The 21352-nt window shown below is 44.8% G+C and overlaps 1 protein-coding gene and 1 long non-coding RNA gene across 5 annotated transcripts in view; one reads left to right on the top strand and one right to left on the bottom strand.

The window, feature by feature from the left end:
* The window catches only part of CYSTM1 (cysteine rich transmembrane module containing 1), a 77330-nt gene that overhangs the window by 31885 nt on the left and 24093 nt on the right, over window positions 1-21352 (bottom strand). For 3 of the 4 annotated variants that reach the window (XM_049649362.1, XM_049649363.1, XM_049649364.1), the window contains exon 2: window positions 11791-12012. In XM_049649362.1, the coding sequence (XP_049505319.1) occupies window positions 11791-12012 (222 nt within the window). Of the gene's footprint in view, window positions 1-11790; window positions 12013-18102; window positions 18225-21352 lie in introns of those variants that run through there. The other variant, XM_049649365.1, reaches the window with a different exon arrangement.
* Window positions 7070-8473, top strand: LOC125935581 (uncharacterized). Its single transcript, XR_007461713.1, has 2 exons — window positions 7070-7264; window positions 7846-8473. It is a non-coding gene; the product is annotated as an uncharacterized LOC125935581 (long non-coding RNA).

Genomic DNA, 21352 nt, shown 5'->3' with positions numbered 1-21352 from the left:
ATGGTGTGAAATCAAGCAGACCTGGGTTCATTCAGTTCATGGCTCAATGCGTTACTTTATGACTTTAGGCAAGTTATTTCCTCTCTCTGAATCTCAGTCTCCTCATCTTTAAAATGGGAAACCACCAAGACTGCTTAGGGATTAAATGAGATAATGTTGACAGACCACCTGAAGAATAAGATCTAATCAGAAATATTTAACATTTGGGGCGCCTGGGTGGCTCAGTCGGTTAAGCGTCCGACTTCAGCTCAGGTCATGATCTCACAGCTTGTGAGTTCCAGCCCTGCTCGGACTCTGTGCTGACAGGTCAGAGCCTGGAGCCTGCTTCTGATTCTGTGTCTCGCTCTCTCTCTCTCTCTGCTCCACCCCCACTTGCACTCTGTCTCTGTTCTCAACAATAAACGTTAAAAAGAATTTTAAAAGAAAGAAAGAAAGAAAGAAAGAAAGAAAGAAAGAAAGAAAGAAAGAAAGAGTTCACATTGATTGTGCCTGACACAAGGGAAAAAGGAAGATGAAGGTAGAAAATTTTTTTCCTCATTCATGGGAGGCCACGTGACACAGGGAAGCACTGGGTCGGCTATCTGGGGGCCCAGGGGCAACTTACCGTAACTTTAAGACTCTGGCTCCACATCTGTAAACTCCAGGATAACTACTCAGCCTGAAGGACTACTTTGAGAACTGAAGCCAAGTCCACAAAGCTCTCAGCCCAGCATCAAGCACCTCACTAGGTACCCAGTAAATGGTAGCTGCGGAGGGGCATGGGCCTTGGGGTTGGATTGGGTTTTGAATCCCAGCTCCACCACTTCCTAGCTGCGCGACCATGAAAAAGTTAAGTTAGCCTTTTTTTTATGCTTCAGATTCTTCATCTAGATGATGGGGATAGATAAGACCTATCTCAGAGGGGTGTTCCGAGGACTGAATGAATTAATATATAAAAGCGCCTGACACATAGCAACCACTGAAGTATTAGCTCTGTTCTTTAGCTAGCTATTTAATAATTAACAATTAACAGTAAATATTTAAACATTTGGACCACTAGGCGCACCTGGGGTGTCTCAGTCAGTTAGGCTTCCGACTTGGGCTCGGGTCAGGGTCTCACAGTTTGTGATTCTCAATCTCGTGACGGGCTCTGTGCTGACAGCTCGGAGCCTGGAGCCTGCTTCAGATTCTGTGTCTCCCTCTCTCTCTGCCCTTACCCCATTTGTACTTGGTCTCTCTCTCTCTCTTAAAAGTAAACATTACAAAAAAAGCCACTTATAAATTTGGACCACTAGACTCAAGCTCTTATTGTTCAGCTGTTTTTTTTGTTTTTGTTTTTGTTTTTTTAAGATTTTGTTTTTAAGTAATCTCTACACCCAACGTGGGGCTCGAACTGACAACTCCGAGATCAAGAGTCAAATGCTCCACTGACTGAGCCAGCCAGGTGACCTTCTGCTGGTTTTAATATAGGGAATGGTATCAAACACCCAGATTCTCCAGTCTTAGACTAAAGAGAAGCTCGGAAACAAAGTCTGTCCAGCCAGAGGTCAAGAGGGAGTTCAATATAGTTCCAAGTTCCCGAGCCTTCCTCCTGGGCAGACCACTAGAAAAAGGCATATATTTTTCAGCTGCTGATGAAACCGTTTAGGAATGCTTTTCCTCCACTGGGTTCAAAAAACAATGGGCAACCTAAATTTTTCATTACGCAGACTCTACTGCAATGACCCTCAAAGGTGATTTGGGTCCCTAGGGGGGACTCTGGTAACGTCTGGAAACGTTCTGGTTGCTGTAACTGAGCAGCCACTACTGGCATTTAGTGGATAAAGGTGAAGATGCTGCTAAGCATCCCACAAAGCAGGAGACACCCCACCCACCTCTAACAAAACGTATCCAGTCGGGGTGCCTGGCTGGCTGAGTCAGTAGAGCATGTGACTCGATCTTGGGTTTGTAAGTTCAAGTCCTCTGTAGGGTACAGAGATTACTTAAAAACAAAATCTTTTCAGAGAGCTTTTATTCATTTTTTTTGAGAGAGCGAGCAAGTGGGGCAGGGGCAGAGGGAGAGGAAGGGAGAGAGAATCCCAAGCAGGCTCCATACTGTCAGAGCAGAGCCCGATGCAAGGGTCGAACTCACAAGCCATGAGCTCATGACCTGAGCCGAAATCAAGAATTGGACATTTAACCAAATGAGCCACCCAGGTACCCAAAAATGAAATCTTAAAAAAAAAATTATCCAGCCCAAACGTCAACAGTGAAGTTGAGAAATCTTGCCCTATAGGGAGGTTGCTTCTGATCAAGTAAAGGAAAGAAGACAGTATACGCAATGCCCTCTGCACTACAGTGGCAGCCAGGTACAAATGACATGTGCATGTAAGCAAGAACTGCCTGGGAAATAAAAATGCAAAAATGATTTGAGACGATGGCACATCTGGACTATGACCGGAATTTAAAAAACTGTTTTGTATGTGAGTTGTTACTATGTTTAGGGACCAGCGAAGAAGTGAGGGCCAGCACTCACGGAAGCAAAAATGACTCAACGCTCCATCTCTCAGTTGTGATCATTCCCATAGCTGATAGCAAGTATTGTTAACAGAGCTCCACCCCCTGCTACACAATGAATTTTCTGCTCGGGTAGCGCCTGGGTGGCTCAGTCAGTTGAGTGGCTAACTCTTGCTTTTGGCTCAGGTCATGATCTCAGGTTGTGAGATCCGCCCCAGGTTGGGCTCCATGCTGAGTGTGAAGCCTGCTTAAGATGCTCGCTCTCTCTCTCTCTCTCTCTCTCTCTCTCTCTCTCTCTCCCTCTGCCTCTCTCACTCCTGCATGCTCTCTCTAAAAGGCAATAAACAAACAGACAGACAACACGAGGGAGGGAAAGGAAGTGCAAAGTCTTTTCTGCAAATTCAAGCCCCAAGTTGAAAAACTTGAAAAAGCTCATTCCAGAGTCTCACCTGTCCCCTCTCCTGCCTCTCTCTAAACTCCTCTTCATCTTTCATCAGTCAATAAGCAATTACTGGGGCCTCAAACAGTCAAATTAGACAAAGTCTCTGCTATCGTGGAAGACCTTAATTCTATAACTACAGCTAAGATAAAAAAAAAATTACAAACCAGTGGAGGACAGAAAGCTGACCCAGACTAGGGGGTGGAAAGTAGCACTCAACGTCGCTGAAGTGCCACATGAGCAAGATGGGAAGGATTTAATAAGGGTTACCTGAGCCAAGAGAGGTGTCAAGACTTTTCAGTCATACAGAGGAAATACCATTTACGAAAGCTACGTGGGAAGAGAGGCCTGGCGAGGCTGAGGAAATGAACTGGAATCTGGTAGCAGGGCCAGAACGTGAACGACCTCAAGCCTTTCGGAATCCTGGCCTTCATTCTAAGAATAATACCAAACCATTAAGGAGGGAGAAAGAAATGTTGAAACCCTCACCTTGTGTAGTTCCTACTCCTCCATGCCCAAGGGTTAGGGGAGGAAACTGCTGCCACCAAAACCTCTTTACCCTCAGTGAAATCAAAACCTCTGGCCTCTCACACAGAAACCCAAGCCAGGAGCAAAGCCTCCAACCTAAATGGAAGCCATCAGAACACTGCAAAGAGAAGGAACAGCTTCTCCTCCAAAGCAAGGCTCAACAAGTTCTCAGGCCAATGAGCCATAAAGGCCCATGCCATCTCTGAGGAGGGAAAAGAGACCTTCAAGATGGCTGAGAGAAATAGTTGATGTCAGAGCCCTTGTCAAGAGCCACAAATACCAGGGGGACCCCAAAAGCAGCCCATCTTCCCTTAGTTGAGGGGCCGTGTTCAGGCCACATCAGGCCACAGCCAACTCCCGTCTCCAGGTGTGCACTTTCATCTGCACAGGGCCTGGGGATTCATTCTGCCAGATCTTTCTCAAGTCCTACGACCAGCTACTGTGCTGGGTCTGGGAAACGAACTGTGTCCATTCCTACTCCTTCCTTGTTCATCTTCCTCCTCCTCTCTCTCTCTCTCTCTCTCTCTCTCTCTCTCTCTCTCTAGAGGCCACCATCCTTCTGGCCACTGGATCTGTCTCTTCCTCACAGCAAAGAGTGTATGTGACTAAGCCCACTTCCTGGGTCAGAAACCACAACTTCTCAATTATGACAGGCCTGGCTAATTTTTTTTTTTAAGTTTACTTATTTTGACAGAGAGGGTGCAAGTGGAACAAGGGCAGAGAGACAGGGAGAGAGAATCCCAAACAGTCTCCACGCTGTCAGCACAGAATCCAGTATGGGGCTAGATCCCAAAAACCGTGAGATCATGAACTGAGCCAAAGTCAAGAGTTGGACACTCAACCGACTGAGCCACCTAGGCACCCCTGGCCTGGCTCGAGTCTTAAAGACGCTGACCCAGTCCCATGTGAAACACAAAAGCATTCTAAGGAATTCCATGGGAATACCATTTGGGCACCAGAAGACTCAAACGAATTACCCAGGGTCTGGGCTAAGAGATGTGAGAGGAAGGACAAAGGTTAAACGGGCTAAACAAAGAGAAACTGAGGAGAAGATGTAAAGGAGTGTTTTGTAAGGCAGCCAACTCTTGCCACGAAGAACCAGGAGGCCAAGATAAACCAGGAGACCAACAAGGAAGAAGCACAAAAGAGGCACCAAGTACGCCGAGCGCAGACCTCAGGCGATGAAGGCAGCGGTGGAGCAGAGCCCACTGGCGCGGACCACCTCTCCTCGAGCAGAGCCGGTGAAGCAGAGACAGGCCCCAGTGAAAGTGAGTATGAGAATGCCCCACCACTCACTAGCTCCGACCTTGGCAAAACCCCTCCTTTGAAAGGACTCACCTCCCAGAGCGGTCAGGCCAATTAAACAATAAAGGGTATACAACGTTCAGCACCAGGCCCGGCACACAGTGGCTCTCAGGACCACGCCCAGGATTCTCCCCAGACGAGGACTAAAAGAACCCCAGGTAAGGCCTAAAGGAGAAAGACTCACAAGACACCTGAGCAGGTAGAGGATGTTAGGGGGGAAGAGGACACTCGATCATTCCACAAATAGTAGGAACTATTTGAGGAGTGAACCTAACAAACAAAGGGGCTGTACATATATGTATGTATAAAGGAGCTTATATTCCGGCAGGAGGAGAGAGGCAGCCAAGGAACACATAATAGTATTACATAGGGAAAGGAGATGAGAACAGGGATAGACAGTGCCCGGGTGGGGTGCCCGTTTAGGCAAAGGGTGAAGGGAGGCAGCTGGACGGCCTCTATGACTACATGCCTGCAGACTACGAGAAACGAGAACATATCCCTTTAGATTTCTGAGAAAAGGCAAAGCCCTGGAGGGGAGTGGACCTGGTGAGCGAACGGGCAGCCGGAGAGGGCGGGGCAGAGGGTGCAGGGGGCAGCTGGCTCTGAGAGGGCCTTGCTGGTCACTGGAAGGTCTCTGGCTTTTACTCTGAGTGACATGGAAAGCAATTAGGGAGTCTGAACAAACAGAAAGCAGACAGCAGGAGCGAGAGCAGGGAGGGAGACCGGCCATGTGGCCATGACTGCAGAGGGCGACTCAGGAGTTGTCCCAGGTGCCTCAGGCCAGTGTGGATGCTCAGGGGAGACCCAAGTGACACTCAGCAATTGGCTTTCCCACCTCGCCCCTGAAGGCTTCCTGTCTTCACCACCCCCATCCACCCATAAGCAAAAATTCAGAAAATTTACGTGGGCTGAAGGAGAAAACTAAACTTCCTCTCTGCCCACAAACGTGCCATAAACTGTACAAAGCGTATTACTTTATTCTACATCACGGTCCTGTCATCCCAGCTTTACAGAAAAAAGCCCGAAGCCCCGGAAATGAGAGACACTCCACCTAGATTCCTAAGCCAGTACTGCTTTTGGTGGCACCAGGCAGCGCCCTCGCTGGGACATTCTGTCATCTGATACCTGGCAAAGACGGCTCTGAGCTGGACTTTAGGCTGGAAAGGCTTCCCAGGGCAATGAAAACGCCCGATCGGAGTTTCTGATGAAAAAAGGCTTAAAGGCTCCAACAAGCCAGGCTGTAATTCCACACCTGAAGTCAATTAGCCAGAGATGCCAGACCATTAAATTCCTTCCTATCCTCATGATGACTGATGAGAGCAGTGTCAGACACCAAGAAGAGCATCCAGAAGGAGAAATATGCCATTCTATCACCACCCTCCCCCCAAATGCTGACCTTGGACTAAAGGAGAGGCCACTTTGAACTTCTAGTTGGTTGGCCAATGACCCAGTAGGGCACTCCTGGAACAGACACTCTCCTTTTGCATCTTCAAATTACAAAGAACCGTAACAAGGTCACTTTCAGTTCCTGATTTGCAGGCCTAGAAACCCAGTTCAAAGGCCAATTGGGCTTTTGAACTCCATGGGGACATCCCAAAGACTCTGCTATAATAGAATTTCTTTCATTTTAAATCAATACCTTGCCTGATATCACAGTCCTAACCCAGAAGAACATGTATAAAATCCCAATATCTGGATTCGCAAGAGGTAAACAGCATGGGAAGGAGCGCAGAGGGAAAGGGACCCAGACAACTCACCTGAATTCACAACCACCTTTCGAAATGGCAGCATTTCCATTCCACCAACACACATTTACTGAGCACATACTACATGGCAGCACTTCTCTAGGTGCTGTGGGAGGCAGAGATGGAGAGAAAGCCTCTGGGACGCTTCCAAGGGGAGGCAGGCATGCAAAGATCACCGCGGTTAAGTAACCTGCTCAGGTCCCGGTGTTAATAAGGGGATCTGAACCCAGATTAATCATAATCCACTTTGTCTCTGCCTACTACTAGGAATCTGGTGCCCTGCCCTAAACTACCAGGTTTTTGTGTTTGTTTGTGGTGGCTGGGGGTGGGGTGGGGTGGCAGCGGGGGAGTATGGAATGGGCTGCAAAGGTAGATATTTTCCTGACGTGGGAGTCTGAGAACTGCTGTGGAACATGCGGGCCCATAGCACTAGGATGAAATGAGGAAAAGCACTTAGCTTGGAATCATGACTCACATCCTTCTTGAACTCGCTGACCCTGGGGAAGTCACTAAACCTCTCGGGGCTTTGGTTTGAATCTCTCTAAAAGGAGGCAGTTAGCTCACAAGGAATGGTTAAGAGGCTTCATCTCATCCAATTCAACTGGATTCAAGCCTATTCACAGCCACTGCCTAGGGCACCGTGGTAAGGAGGATTGTGAGGTCACATTAGGGCTAAGCAGAAAGGACCACATGAGACTCCAAGGTCTGCCATGAGCTTGGAAGGTGAGTAACCAGGCGAGCACCTGAGGACCTCCACTGCGGATGATCTGAGGTATCTGAGGGGGTGTCATTTTGATTTTGGTGGCAGCATTTTAAAATGTCTCTTCTTTCATGACTTTCTCACCAATTCACAGAAATCTTCCTTAAATCGATTTTCTAAGACTGGAGATATTGTTTTGTTTAAATTTTCACTTTGAACAATTCTGTAACTACGGCACGGTCAACAAGAGCCTACCAGCAGTTTTGTTAGTTAGAATGCCTCCCTGAACAGGAGTCTACCTATCACCACTGGGACTTGCTGTAGGGCTTGCAAAGGTCCCCCAACACATATGTCATTCTGCAGTGTGGCTTTGCCACTGTCCTCCCAAGCACTGAACTCTGTCTCACCCCCCTTGAATCCCACCTACACAGACCCATGGCTGCTTGGGCCATGGAGCGGGATCCAAGTGCTGTTGTGAGTCTTCCGGGCCTGGGCAGGATCGTTACACGGTAGTGATGTAAGGTTTGGGGAAATCTGGGTGAAATCATTTGTACTATTTCTGCATCCTTTTTTTAAGTCTGCAACTGTTTCAAAACTAGAAATTAACTAAAGTCTGTTTCCTTTTTCTCTTTTTTTGCACACGGACACTGAAGGAGTCCCACTTCCTGAGGCCACTGTGTTGTCAGGATGCCCAACTTAGTCCCACTGAGGGGCCAAGTGGAGGAGAAGAGGGAAACAGAGACATCAGATGTGGGGTTCTGTGGGGTTTTTTTGGTATTTGGAAGAGCAATTAGTTGTTATAATGAACCGGAAGTACAAGATTTCACCAAAACAGCAACAGTTGACAGAATATGGCTGAACTTAAATGAAACTTTCAAGGGAAATAAGTGTGAAACAAAGCCCATAGGAGTGAAGAAGTGCACTGGTTAGGAACACACGTAAAGATAGTAGCGTCTAAGTGTGGGTATCTTCTGACTCTCCCTCTGACTGCAGTCAGATTGCCATCATGCTTCCACAACCCTCTCCCTTCTGAAGCTTCTGCAAAACCACACAGCTTCTCTGTACTGCAGATGCAAGCCAACCCAAGAGCACCCCTTTAGGCATGCTGTATAGAGCCAAGAGGAGAGTTCATAAATCTCATAGCCAACCAAGGGCCTCGATTATCCTCTATGTTCCAGCCCCAGGAGATGCCATGGGGAGCAGAGATTTCCACCCAAGCCCTTTCCAAATTACAGAATCTCTAACTTGGGGTGGTTGTTACATAGCACTATGTCAACTTTTCACCTGTGGCAAAAAGCCTTCAATTCTGGTTTGGCAAGATCTAGCTATCTGAATGAGCCTTTTGGACCTATTCCTTGGGCTGAGGTTGGTTTCACAGTCTTCTTGGCTAAATGCTTTTGTTTCCTGAGTTCCTTTTTATATAGCATCCCTACTCTTATTTCATTAAGATTTATCTTCCCACATATCTAAGGCTATTAGAGATATTTTCCCCCCTTTTTCTCACAGGTTTTTTGTTCCTTGTGTCATCTCTGTCCTCTCAGAGTCCCTTTTTTGTGTCTGTGTTGGTCACTATCTGTCATTTTGCAGCCTCTACTCAGGTCTCTGGCAACCCTCTACTGTTGGTTAATTTTTAAGGCTGAAATGCTGTCACTTGCAGTCTTAAGAACCTTGGCGAAACGTAACACAAATGCTGAAAGCCTGCACTAAGACGGCACCAGCTAAGTTGACTGAATTCAGACATTAAGGAGGTAAACTAGACAGAAGACAAAAATTAACTTAATTCAGAGAGGAGGTGCTCTGAAAGAAGTCTGTATAGGCTGCAGCTGAAGCACATGGGATTGGTTACTTCTACCATAGAGGTGGGATACAAAAGGGGAAGCTTCATAGAGGAGTGACATTTTGTTTCACCTCTGAGGTGTGCAGGGTGGGGCAGAGCAGAAATGCAGGGTAGGCAGTCACAGGAGCAGCGTGGCAGGTGAGAAGCCCCGTCTACTTACAGATACCAGATGATGACACCCTTGACTTGAAGTGGATGTAATGACTGATGAGCCACCTGCTGGTCTTGGAAGGGATGGATGTATTTTGTGCGTGGGGAGGGCTGGGGAAGACATAAACTGCTGGGTACAGAGTGGAAAGCGGTAAACCGTCTGCCAAGATGGTCACCAACAATTCCTCCTGCTCTACATTCACACGCTGTTCTTCCTGAGACAGAGTTTAATTTACATGAATGTTTATAATAGCCATGACTTACTATTCACCACAGTCAAAAAGTAGAAACCCAAGCATGAATGGATAAAGAAAATGTGATATATCCATACAATGGGGTGTTATTTGGCAACACAAAGAACGGAGTACTGACACACACGGAGGAGCCTTTAACACGTTACACTAAGTGAAAGAGCCAGTCATAAAAGGCCATATTATAGGATTCATTTTATAAGAAATGTCCAGAACAGACAAATCTACAGAGATAAAACAGATGTATGGAGGGGGAAGGTTAAGGAAATGGGAGTGATTGCTAAAGGATATGGCTTTCTTTGGGGTGATGAAATGTTCTGGAATTAGCGGTGATGGTCATACAACTCCCGACTATATCTCTGAATAAAGCTGTTACCAAATCGGGGGGGCGGGGGGCAGGGTATCGATGACATCTATTTCCCCTCCTATTGAATCCAGCCAGCCTTGTGACTTGCTTTGAACAAAAGAATATGGGTAAGTGATGGTGGACCACTTCTGGGCCTAGACATGAAAAGGCTGGCAAGATCGTACACTCACCCCCTTAGAAGCTAACCACCATGCAAACAAGCCAGGGTAGATGAGAGACAACAGGTAGAGAGGGGCCTCGTGGAAGTAAACCAGGGCTCTACTCATGTGAATGAAGACATCTGGGACATACCAGCCCCGACCAGGCTGACAGCTGAATTAAGTGACCCCAGGAGAGATCATACGAAGCCAACTCACAGAATCATGAGAATAAATCACTGTTGTTTTCAGCCACTGAGTTTTGGGGTGGTATGTTATACGAGGGATAACTGACACACAACCTCTCCAAGCCTCAGATTCTACCTCTGTAACATGGGACCAAAGCTATAGGGCTCTTGTGAAAGTTACATGAGGCCAGTACTAGGTACTAGTCTTCAGAAATACTAGTTGTTACAGTTGTTATCATTAAATATCATCCCAGGAGACCCCAAATGTATTGCAAGTATACTCCTTGGTAAGCCTCATTCCCACAAGCAGCTGTCACCTCCAATCACATGGTTTTCAAAAAACTGGTTTCCCAACAAAGAAAAACAAAAGATATTTTTACTACAATTTCTACAGTAAAAAAAAACAAAAAACAAACAAAATTCTGAACCATAAACAGACTTAGATTCTGCTTAGCTATCTATCCAGCTACCTACCCATTCAATACACCTTTATTAAGTCCTTACTGATTACCAGACACAGGTTAAGAATAACTAAGAAGACCTCCCCTCCTTTGAATCAGAAACAGTTTCTTCATAGGAGCTGTTGACAGAATGGACTACACACTTTCACCTCAGCTGAGGGATGTACCTGCAGTTATAGATAAATCTAAAATCATCCAGCTGGAGAAAAAAGTTATAGGCACAGATTCCAAAGCCAAACCATCAGGATTCAAATCTGGAATCTGCCCCTTCTAGCTGGCCAAGTCCGTATGCCACTGTGGGACTCAATGACTTCACTGTAAAATGGGAACAACCTCATAAGATTGTTCCAAGAATTAAATGTTAATGTACGTAAAGCTCTTAAGAGACCACTTGGCACACAAGCACTCATTAAGAATTAGCTAATCTAAAAAGCTGAAGGCACTGTAAAAGAGCAAACCAGAAGGTCATACAACAGTTCTAACAGTCACCAAGACATCTAGCACAGTGCTTCTCAAGATGTGTCCTTTCTAATTCACCATAGATTGACACGTATTGTAAAATGCAAGATCACCTGCTTGAATGTCACAGCAATGTCAAATTACTCTACAAGTTCTTCTGTTTACTTGTACTTTCTGTACTTATCACATTCACAGACTGGCACTTATCTGCAGAGTCAGCTTTGAGTAGCACTGTTCTAGCACACCAGAAGGACTCATAGGCCTGCTGAAAACTCAGCTAGCAAGTTCAAGAGAATTATGAAAACATTTAAGCAAAGAACATCAACCCAAGAGTAGGGACAAGAGGATGACTTGGAGGTCAACAAACCAACAATGAAAATAATCCCAGCAGGCCAAATCTAAAATACGAAACTGGGTGTCAGGGCAAGAACCCAATCAGTACTTTCCCCCACTGGTACCCCAAAAGGGGCCATCAGAAAACACATCAACCAGGAAGTCATCAGCCCCAGAGGGATAAGAGACATAGAGGAAGTAGAAAGAACTGATGCAGGCCTCCCGAGAAAGAAGTCCTTCTCAGGAGTTAGAAGCTACCTTAAGCGGTCACCAAGCCTTGGGAACGTCAACCACAGCACACAAAGGCTAGCGTGCCTTCTCTGCCAAAGAAAACATGCAAACATTTCCTTTGGTGACATGGGACTGTGCACATGCACACCCACATACACATATACACATACCCAACTCCCAGTACCTGTGGTTTTAGGAGGCTCCTGAGGTCCGCCCTGCCAGCCATACTGTGGGTATCCTTGGTAGGGGTAACCCTGAGGAGGTGGGTAGGGTCCCCCCATAGGTCCTGGAGGGTAGCCCTCTGGTCCCATTGGTTGTTGTGGATAAGGTGGGTACGGGGCTGTCGGACCAGGGCCCGGATACGGTGGAGGGTTCCCTGGGTTCATCGGGGACCTGCAGAATGTACCTAAGAGACAAACAATGAAAATTATTCTCATCTAATCCGTGGAAGTCATTAGGAAAAAAACTTCAACCCAAGAATAAATTTACAAAATCCCTTAAAGGATCTCAAACCTCTTGTAAACCTTCAGTTTTGCCCATTGTTTCTTTTTCACCATTCCCACAATTGACTAATTAGCTTATGTACCTGGTTATATGCCTTCTGCCTGCCTTCCTCACTAGGCATAGGCTGTGACAGCAGGGATCAGGTCACCTTTGGATCATCACTATGACCCTGGAGCTTAGCATGATGCCTGGTACAAGAACAGGATTTTTTATTTTTTTAATTCTCTCAAATGTCCACAAATGTGGTTGCATACATAGCTCTAGGAAGAAGGCAGAAAGTCTAACGGCACTAATCTTGAGTCAGACCAGTGGAGGCTGAACCAGCCCAACCAGGGCTGGGCCACACTGGTTCCTCTAACAAGAAGCACTGCGGCAATGACCCACCAAAGACCCACGGCTCTCAGCAGTTGAATGGTGTGTCCAGGCTTCACTGGACTGAGGGCAGAGCTCTCCACACAGGATGCTGAGCATCTCCTCAGACCATCCAGGCTCTCAGGACCCTGGAGGGCTCACCAGGAACCCCCACATTTGTGTGTATAGGTTCCTGTTCTTGGTGGTTTGCTTCTGTGAGACAGGCCATTGCTTCCCAGCCCCCAAACACTCGTTAACCATTCTCATGACTGGGCTTGAAGTCTGGTGGGCCGGTATCTCCTCTCCATCAACCCTGCAACCCTTGCAGTGCCTGACATTCCAAGGACTTCAGATTAAAAGTATCACTGGGGAATGCAAAGTACATATTCTGGATGAACGTGCTATCTGTCATCTTACTGTCTTGCACTGTTACCCACCTGCAATACTGATATTTAACTTTTTACCTATTCAGAGGTCTTCTATCCCCAATTAAAAAGTTAACAGAAGGAAGACTCTCATACTCAAAATTTAATAATTTCACTACTTGTTCTCCATAACATACAATCGATAAATTTGTAAGGGACTTTACACATATGTAAAGAACAAAATAACTATAAACGTTCCCTAGAAAATCCGGATTCAAGTAACAGTAGACTTGGCAGGTCCAACAGTGGCAGGATGAATCCCACACAATCACATCCCCCTACACAATAGTGGTCACATTTCCAGTCAGGTATCCATCCATTCTCGCCTCCGTACCAGCTCCAGGGTGAGACCAGGGCTACCTAACCCAGTCCAGGTCACCCTTTCCCCTTTGTGATCAAGATTGGTTCAAGGAATCCAGGACTAAGCCAGTCACACATGGCATCCCTCGGCCGCTGGGACCGGTTCTGAAGTGGTTTGCAAATTAAGAGCTTGGTGCTCTCCGAACACACTCCCAGCCTCCCTTTTCCCTGAACTCCGGCACACACTAAGTCTGGCAAGGACAGGGCTTCTCAGCCCTGAGGAAGCCAGCCTTAAGGTGAAGCAGGCACTTCAGAAAAGCAGAGCAAGAGAAAAAAGAAATGGGATTCCAGATGACTTTATAACAGTTTATAAAGAAAACAGGCTGAAACCTACCCTAACCTTTTATACCTCTACAGAACTTCCAGGTCTAGGAACCAATAGTATAGTAGGCTAATGAACTCCTCTGAGCGACATTCAAGCAAGCGTACAGTTATACAGTGCTGACCGCCTGGCACTGTGCTAAGTAGTGAGGTACGGAGATAAGTGAGGCTCAAACCTATGCCTTGGGCAACTGGTTCAAAAGGAAAACATAAGGAGAGTGATATTTAGAAAAGTGGTAAACAGACAGCTAGATAGGAGCAGGGGCTTAAACCCAGCAGGAGGTGAGTGTGTCACTTGAAGGAGGTGATTATAAATTCAAACTTCATAATATGGAAGCAGAATGGCTCCAGAGTCTCTATTTTGACATCTGCATTCTATCCCTCATTTTAGAGGCTCTTATTTTTCCAGGGGCCTAACAGGGATTCAGAAAAAAACTAGAGTTCTTTCCCTTCTCTGCTCTCTGCCAACATGACATCACACTCTGACCTGGGAATGGCTTTCGCCTTATCCTAATGCAAAGACTTCTACCAAGAAGGCTGTGGAAAACCTAGTGAGCGCTTGTTTGCAATAGACCTCAGTCTCATTGACCCTTTCGCCCAATGGCTATTCCATTATTTACTTTTTAAGTCACAGAAGAACACAGTCATCGTAACTAAGCTTTCCAGAAATTCAGTATATGGGGAGTGGGGTCTCCTGTGAAAGGGCCTAATCCCATTGAAACAGTATTTTATCTTGATTAGTCCAACAAGACCCTGTAGTAATGATCGTTCTCACTCTAGCAAAGTCCGGACCAAAGTCTGCAGACATTGTTCTGAGAACAGCGACCCATGAGAAGGAAAAAAGAACAAAGCGTATAAAACTATTACAGCTTCAGACTTCAGTGTTTCATGACTCATCTTGATCTATCTACTTGCATCTATCCCCATTATCCCCATGCTGTTCTCTTCCTGGAACCCTCAATAATGTATGTGTCCTCTCTCCTCCCTCCATCATGTTTCCCCCTCATTTCTGGGATGTACCTTTCTCCTTCTACCTGAGGAATCACTTCATGTCTAGGGGGGAAATCCCAAGAGGCACTTATAAAGAACATACACCACGCAGGCACTCCAGCTATCGTGCCCCCTCCTTCTGTCCCTGTGTTCTGAAGACACACAGTCATCTTAAAGGGATAAAAATCTGCATCTATCTTCATTTTCCTTCAAGTTAAAAAAATTCCAGTAAGAGGGAAAGCCACAGAAACAGCATCTGTGCTGAGATCAAAGATCGTGGGGCTGGCATTTGAAAAGCACGACTTTGCTTAATCAATTGGGAATCCCAAGTTTGTACAGAAGCCAACCAAAGTAAAAACAAAACAAAGGCTACCTAACACTGATACAGTCTAGTGCAAAACACTTAATATAATCCAAACACAAATGAGCTTTCAATTTAAGGTATGATACTGAACTCTGTACCATAAACATTTTCCCTTTATAAATTTGCTCAGGTGAAATACACACCCTACTATACCAGAGTGTGTTACACCAAGGGTCAAATGTAAACTGGAAGTTGTACTATTAAAGATAAGTTAGGGCCTCAAATAAGCTCAAATCAAGCAGCAGCCAAGATCCATTAATAGACTGCACTGAACACTGCAATGTGGCGATCCCATTCCAGACAAGCTCCAAGTCCCAGGATTAGCATTCAGACATACAATGAGAAGACCAGCAACCATGCTTTCAGAAAGTGGTCCTATAAGATAAGACCTCAAACAAAGTAGACACACGGGAAAGAATGGTATGTTTCAAAGTTATTATTTTTTAATTACAAGATGCCTGGTAGCCTGGCATTGACCCTGAAGAGAATACAGTAAAGAACTTTCCTCTGGAAAAACTAAACAGCCCCAATGGAAAAAATATTATTGATATCAGTATTTATGACCCCGTAAGTCTGCTCTCAGATGTGGACTAACGTGTAGTGAGTCCATAAGAACATTCAAAGCAGTTTTATTTATAATAGCCCCACAGTGGGAACTGTCCAAATGCTCATCACAGCACAAAAGATAGCTTGTGGTATATACAACAGAAAACTGTCCAGCAAACAAAAAAAAAAAAAAAAAAAAAAAAAAAGAAAAGAAAAGAAAGAAAAAAAAGGAAAGAAACAAAGAACAAATATTACATGTGGATGAATCTCACAGATGATGATGAATAAAAGGAGCCAGATTCAACAGACTTCACACTGTAAGATTTCATGTATATGAGGGTTGAGAACAGCCAAAAGGAATCTATGGATATTGACTGGAAGAGGCACAAAGGGAGCCTTCTGGAATGATAGAAATGTTCTACATCTTGAGCTGAGTCATGTTTATATGAATACTACAAAAACCCATTGAGTTGTACATTAAAATTCTCACACTTTAAGTTGTACAGTAACAGCAGACAGACAAAATTTGGCTAAAAGGAAAAAAAACATTTATAGTGGTTTTCCCTGGGTGCTGAAACTATGAGCAATTGTTACTTATATTCTTTTGTATTTCTGAAAGTTTTAATAAGGGAAATTCTGTAGTCGGGGAAAAAAAAGGTTTTCTTAGTGCTTTCTAATATTTTCAGGCTGCTCGTCTTAACTGCTAGAACCCCTCTGTAGGCCTCCTATCTATCCACTCGCAGGACCCCGATATCCCTTCCTACTACTAATTTAACCCTTGTTGGTAACCTCTTTTATATCTGCTCTTCACTAATTTTTATAGTAATTTCTGTAATTATAATTCTTTTTTCACAGGCTACTTCAGGTCCTTAAGTTCTTTAAATGTTTTCTTTCTGCTTCAAACTAAGAAGTCACTTGGCTGAGTATCAGACATGGGAGGAAAAAGTTCTCTTGCTTACATACAGACCTCTTTGCTTGAAACTATTCTTATCACCAAAGCCAGAAGTCATGCTTATCCCTCCATCCTCACATATCCTTCTTCAGAATTTATAAAATTGTCTTAAAGTTTAAAAGCATGAGAGCAGATCTTATTCTAACGACCTCCTCTGTGTCTTTTTTTAACTCCTTGATTTGTTGGCCTTTTAACAAGATCTTTGTAAACAGAGTATTTATATTCTCGGTCCCTCACTTTTTCTTGATTCTCATACCCATAATTTTGGGTATGGTTTGTTGGGCTAAAAAAAGCTTTAGAATTACTGGTTTTGTGCCGCTCTATCCTCTGAGGCTTACAGTTTTCATTAAGTTTTAGCACTGGCATGTTGGTTTATTCCATTCATAGTCATTTGTTCATTCCACAAATACTTCCAGAAGCACCCACTGTGACCCAGCACCAGCGGTTCCAGGCACTACGGACATAATGGTAAGTAAGAACTTCCACCGGGGCTAGTGAGAGAGGCAGACATTAATGTCAGCAATTACAAAACCAAGCTGAGAGGGAGGAAGCACTTAGCACAGCAAGCTCAAAGTAGAGACAATAAGTCCTGGAAGTCAGAGAAAGCTACTCAGAGGAAGCAATTATCACATTGATAGTTAAGCATAAACAGAAATCCCTGACTACTCACCCTTCACTGTCTGGTAAGAGACAGCCGCCTGTGAGAAAGACCTGAGCACACTGGAGGAGGTGAATGGGTTCATTATGGCCAAAGTAGACAGGATGGGATGAGGCCAAAGGGTCAGCTCACAAACAGCCTTGCTAAGAATAAACCTCCATTTCACTGCAGCTTCCTTTTCTACAGTTATTACCTCTTGTAAAAGGATTCACCCAACTTTATTTATGCTTGTCTGTTACTGTTGGCAAACCTAACCATTTGTTTATTCAACGATAAACAGCATTCAACAATATTAAGGACATGACATCCCAGTACCAGGGGTATGAGGCAAAAAATCCTAGCTGGCTTGCTCTCACCCTTTGGTACTGCTAACAGTAAAAATAAAATGACTCTTTCCATTTGTCTGTTATTGCATCAGATGGAAAATGCTGGAAGTTCTCCAAATTGCTAGGGTATAGTGATAGTTTGGCTATAAAGACGAGACAAAACTCACTATGGGCAGTCACCTTAATGAGTTCCGTAATTTTACTGAAACAGATGCAAGAAGTGTGCATGAATGGCCCCACCAGTACAGGAAGTTATGTCGCAAACAAAGTGACTGGGCAGGGAGCACAGCTGAGAAGCAACAAATGGCCTCTACTCTGAACCCCTGAGCCCAGACCACAAGGACAGGCATTCCAGAACCACGGGCCTTCGCCTAGGAACAACCTACTCCTGACACGGACAACTTTACACAAGAGCCCCGGGGACTAGCAACAGCAGGGAATTGACCTTTTAAAGAAGGTAGTGATGCTCCCAACAACAGAGCAACACCAGGAGACCCGTGAGAGTTAATTATCACAACATGGGCAAGATCTGTGATTTTATAACTTGCTCACCATTTCTAACACATTTTGCAGTGCCACCATTTCCTAAGTTGATTTTCTTTGGGGGGCAGGTTGGAAGAATATAACCTGCACTGTTACTTCATCATCGTCCAAACACTGATTCTGGTGTCAATTTCCCAAATATTAGCCATCCCCTACCTCATTCAGGATCGTTTGTTCGCCAGTTCTACCAGGTCCTGAGCTGCCCTCATATAATCCATGAATGAATATTAGAGCATGTCTTTTGTGTCAACATTCTGGCCTGCAGCCTCTCTGTGGAGGACACAATGACACATATCTCAGAAATGGCACCTTTCACGGAACAAGGGCATCAAAAGGCACGTGAAAGTTGAAGAAATAATGGTGGATCATCTATCTCTGGAGGCCCTGTCCTAGAGTAATGAAGAGCTTCAAACAGCATCTAATTTTCCTTTCTCACACAGAATTTGACATAAAAACAAAAACTACAGAGGAACCTAAAATCCTGCAAACTATTTAGCAACATGATTTGGTAATGCCATTCTGGTAAGTGCTTTAAGCCACCATCCCCAACATTAAGATAACACAAAGACGTAAGCATATTCAACTTGTCCTGATACATTAGTAATAAAGTCTAAAAAGTCATCCCCAGGTTAATTATCCACATTACTATGTGGATATTTATGTGGATATTATATAATTATCAACATTATTTGAAAATATTACAGCCAATCAATCTCACCTCCCTCCAACATTAAACTTGGTATGCATATTTTAGCATTCAGCCAGCCTGGGAGACTTCGAGAAAATTCAGAGAAGTTCCCCTCCAGAGAGGTAACATATCACCTGATAACATTTTTTTGTATAAAGCTTTCTATAAAGAACCTCTGGCTGGATCCATACTTGTTGCTCTATAAAATCTAACATCAACACTTATTCAACAGCCATTAAAAAAATAATTGCTACATGAAAATATCTATCGACAACTAAAATAGCCTACCTAAGCTGTCTAGGCATTGGTATACCATTCCTCCCTAATGTTTGGAGGAAACATCCTTTCTTTTTACATAGTGATGATTCTGTTTTCTTACATATTCTTCAATAAAGGCATGTTTTTAAGTGAAACCTTTAATAAGTAACAACACCCTATCCTTCGAACCAGCAATTCACCCTTTAGGAATTTATCTTACAGATATACACTAGTTCTGGTATGCAAAAAAAAAAATCTTCAATGCACACAACTTCATACCCCCTCCACAGATATTACAGCATTTATTTATAATAGCTATATAACACATCTCTCTCTCTCTCTCTCTCTCTCTCTCACACACACACACACACACACGCACGCACATGATGTATAACATCCCAAAGGGCCACCAATATGGGAATGGTTAAATAAACCATGGAACTTCCAAACCATGGCATCACTATTTGGCCTTTAAGAATGAGGCAGAATTACATGTGCTGATGTGGAAAAACGCCGACAGACTCAAAACAGCAAATTGCAACACAACGCGTTCTATTACCCCTTTTGGGTTTAAAAATAAAGTTCTATTTCTAAACTTGAATACATTACAGTTATATTAATGAATATAATTATTCATTCAACTGTACTTTTTTGTTATATGTAATTTCCACACATATTTGACAATAAAAGTTAAAACCCCTGCTGATCATCTTTGGGTAAAGTCTGCCACATGGCTTTTAGGAGAAAATAATCTATCTCCTAACTCACTAAACGGAAAGCCATGCTTCCAACAACCATCTAAACTACCAGTGAGAAAACACTCTGTTCCAGTTGCCACATGGAAAACCCCAGCTCCAGAGCAGAATCCACAGCTGCAAATGGTCTCATGGCTTCCAGGATCGCCTCGCCAAGGACCCCCTTTCCAGCCTTTATTGCTCATACACGGTTCTCTGCAGAAACCACAGGTCTGCCTGGATGTAGGATTTACTTCTGTCTTCAGCTTCTCGAAGGACTCCCCAAGGGTGGACCTCAGCTTGTGTGATAGCTCCCAACAATGCCAGCAAATCCTGACAACTCCCTCCCCACACCACTGGGACCCCCAAGTGGGGAAAAGACACCTCCACCTCACCCAACCACTCAGCTCAGGGAGTCTGGTCAGTAACCGAGCTAAGATGCTATCTGAAAGCCAGTGGGGAAGTAAAGGTTGGCTCCTCCTCAGAAAAAAAGGTTGGGGACCTCTGAATTAAATCTAGTCACTGGGACATATGGGACAGCATTGTAACTCCCGGAACTTCAAATAGCCAGCCCTCAAAGTGACAATGGACAGAAAATGAGGCCCAGCAAGAGGGAGCATGGAAAGAGAAAGCGGCAGTGAACAGAAGGGACAGAAAAAGAGGAAAAAACCTATTAACACAGAAAGTGAGTTGGGGACATGAAAGGATAGGTTATAGCGGGAGAGAGGGAAAAGAGCCCAGCTCTGCCCCCTGCCAAGTTGAGAGGACACACTAAAAAGGGACAGGTCCATCCCTCTCAACAAGCCTGACAAGGCCACTTCCCAGGCCAGGTCCCCCACCAGCACAGCCCCAGAAAGACTGGCTCCCCTGCCCCCTCCCAGAGCATTAGATTAGGCTTTGTGGGAAACCTGAAATCCTGATGGCTCAGAAAGAGGCCCCTACAGCTTAATGTGCTGGCAATTTAACTAAGCACTCCTGGTTCCTGCCGGCTACCAGGCTAGTCAGGGCTTTGCTCTGCCATTAGCGTGCTCTCATGACCCTCTGAGAAAAGCAGCAGCCTAGCCAGAGCTGTGGGGTGCCTCTTAATGGGCAGGAGGGAATCTCCCTTCACACCAGCAAGAGACACTGCTGCCTGCCATGTGCCAATGTGGGCTGCCCGACCAGACCTTACCGTCCCAAGGCAGCGACGTCTCTCCCCTCCTTTCTTCATCTTTGTAACTTTAGAGCCATAGACATCAAGGCCAACAAAGGCTAGAAAAAACAAATGCTAGGTAACTCCAAGATTTCCGTCACTAACATCCACAAAGAGCTACTGTGTATGAGGACGACAAGGGGCTCAAAGTAGTGTAAGATACTCATGAGTTAAAAACAAAACAAAACAAAACAAAAAAACTGCATCCACCCAGAAACAAACGCTTATATGGTCAATTAATCTACGACAAAGGAGGCAAGAATATACAATGGGGAAAAGACTGTCTCTACAACAAATGGTGCTGCGAAAACTGGACAGCTACATGCAAAAGAATGAGACTGGACCAATCTCTTACCATACACAAAAATACTCAAAGTGGATTACAGACTTAAATGTGAGACCAGAAACCATAAAACTAAAAGAAAACATATGCAATATTTTTTTTTAATGTTTACTCTTGAGAGACAAAGAGAACATGAGTGAAGGCGGGGGAGAGAGGGGGAGGGAGGGGGAGGGGGGGGGCGTGGAGTGCTG

Source organism: Panthera uncia, assembly GCF_023721935.1.
Source record: "Panthera uncia isolate 11264 chromosome A1 unlocalized genomic scaffold, Puncia_PCG_1.0 HiC_scaffold_17, whole genome shotgun sequence".
NCBI classification, from domain to species: domain Eukaryota; kingdom Metazoa; phylum Chordata; class Mammalia; order Carnivora; family Felidae; genus Panthera; species Panthera uncia.
This window is presented reverse-complemented; position numbering and strand designations above follow the sequence as displayed.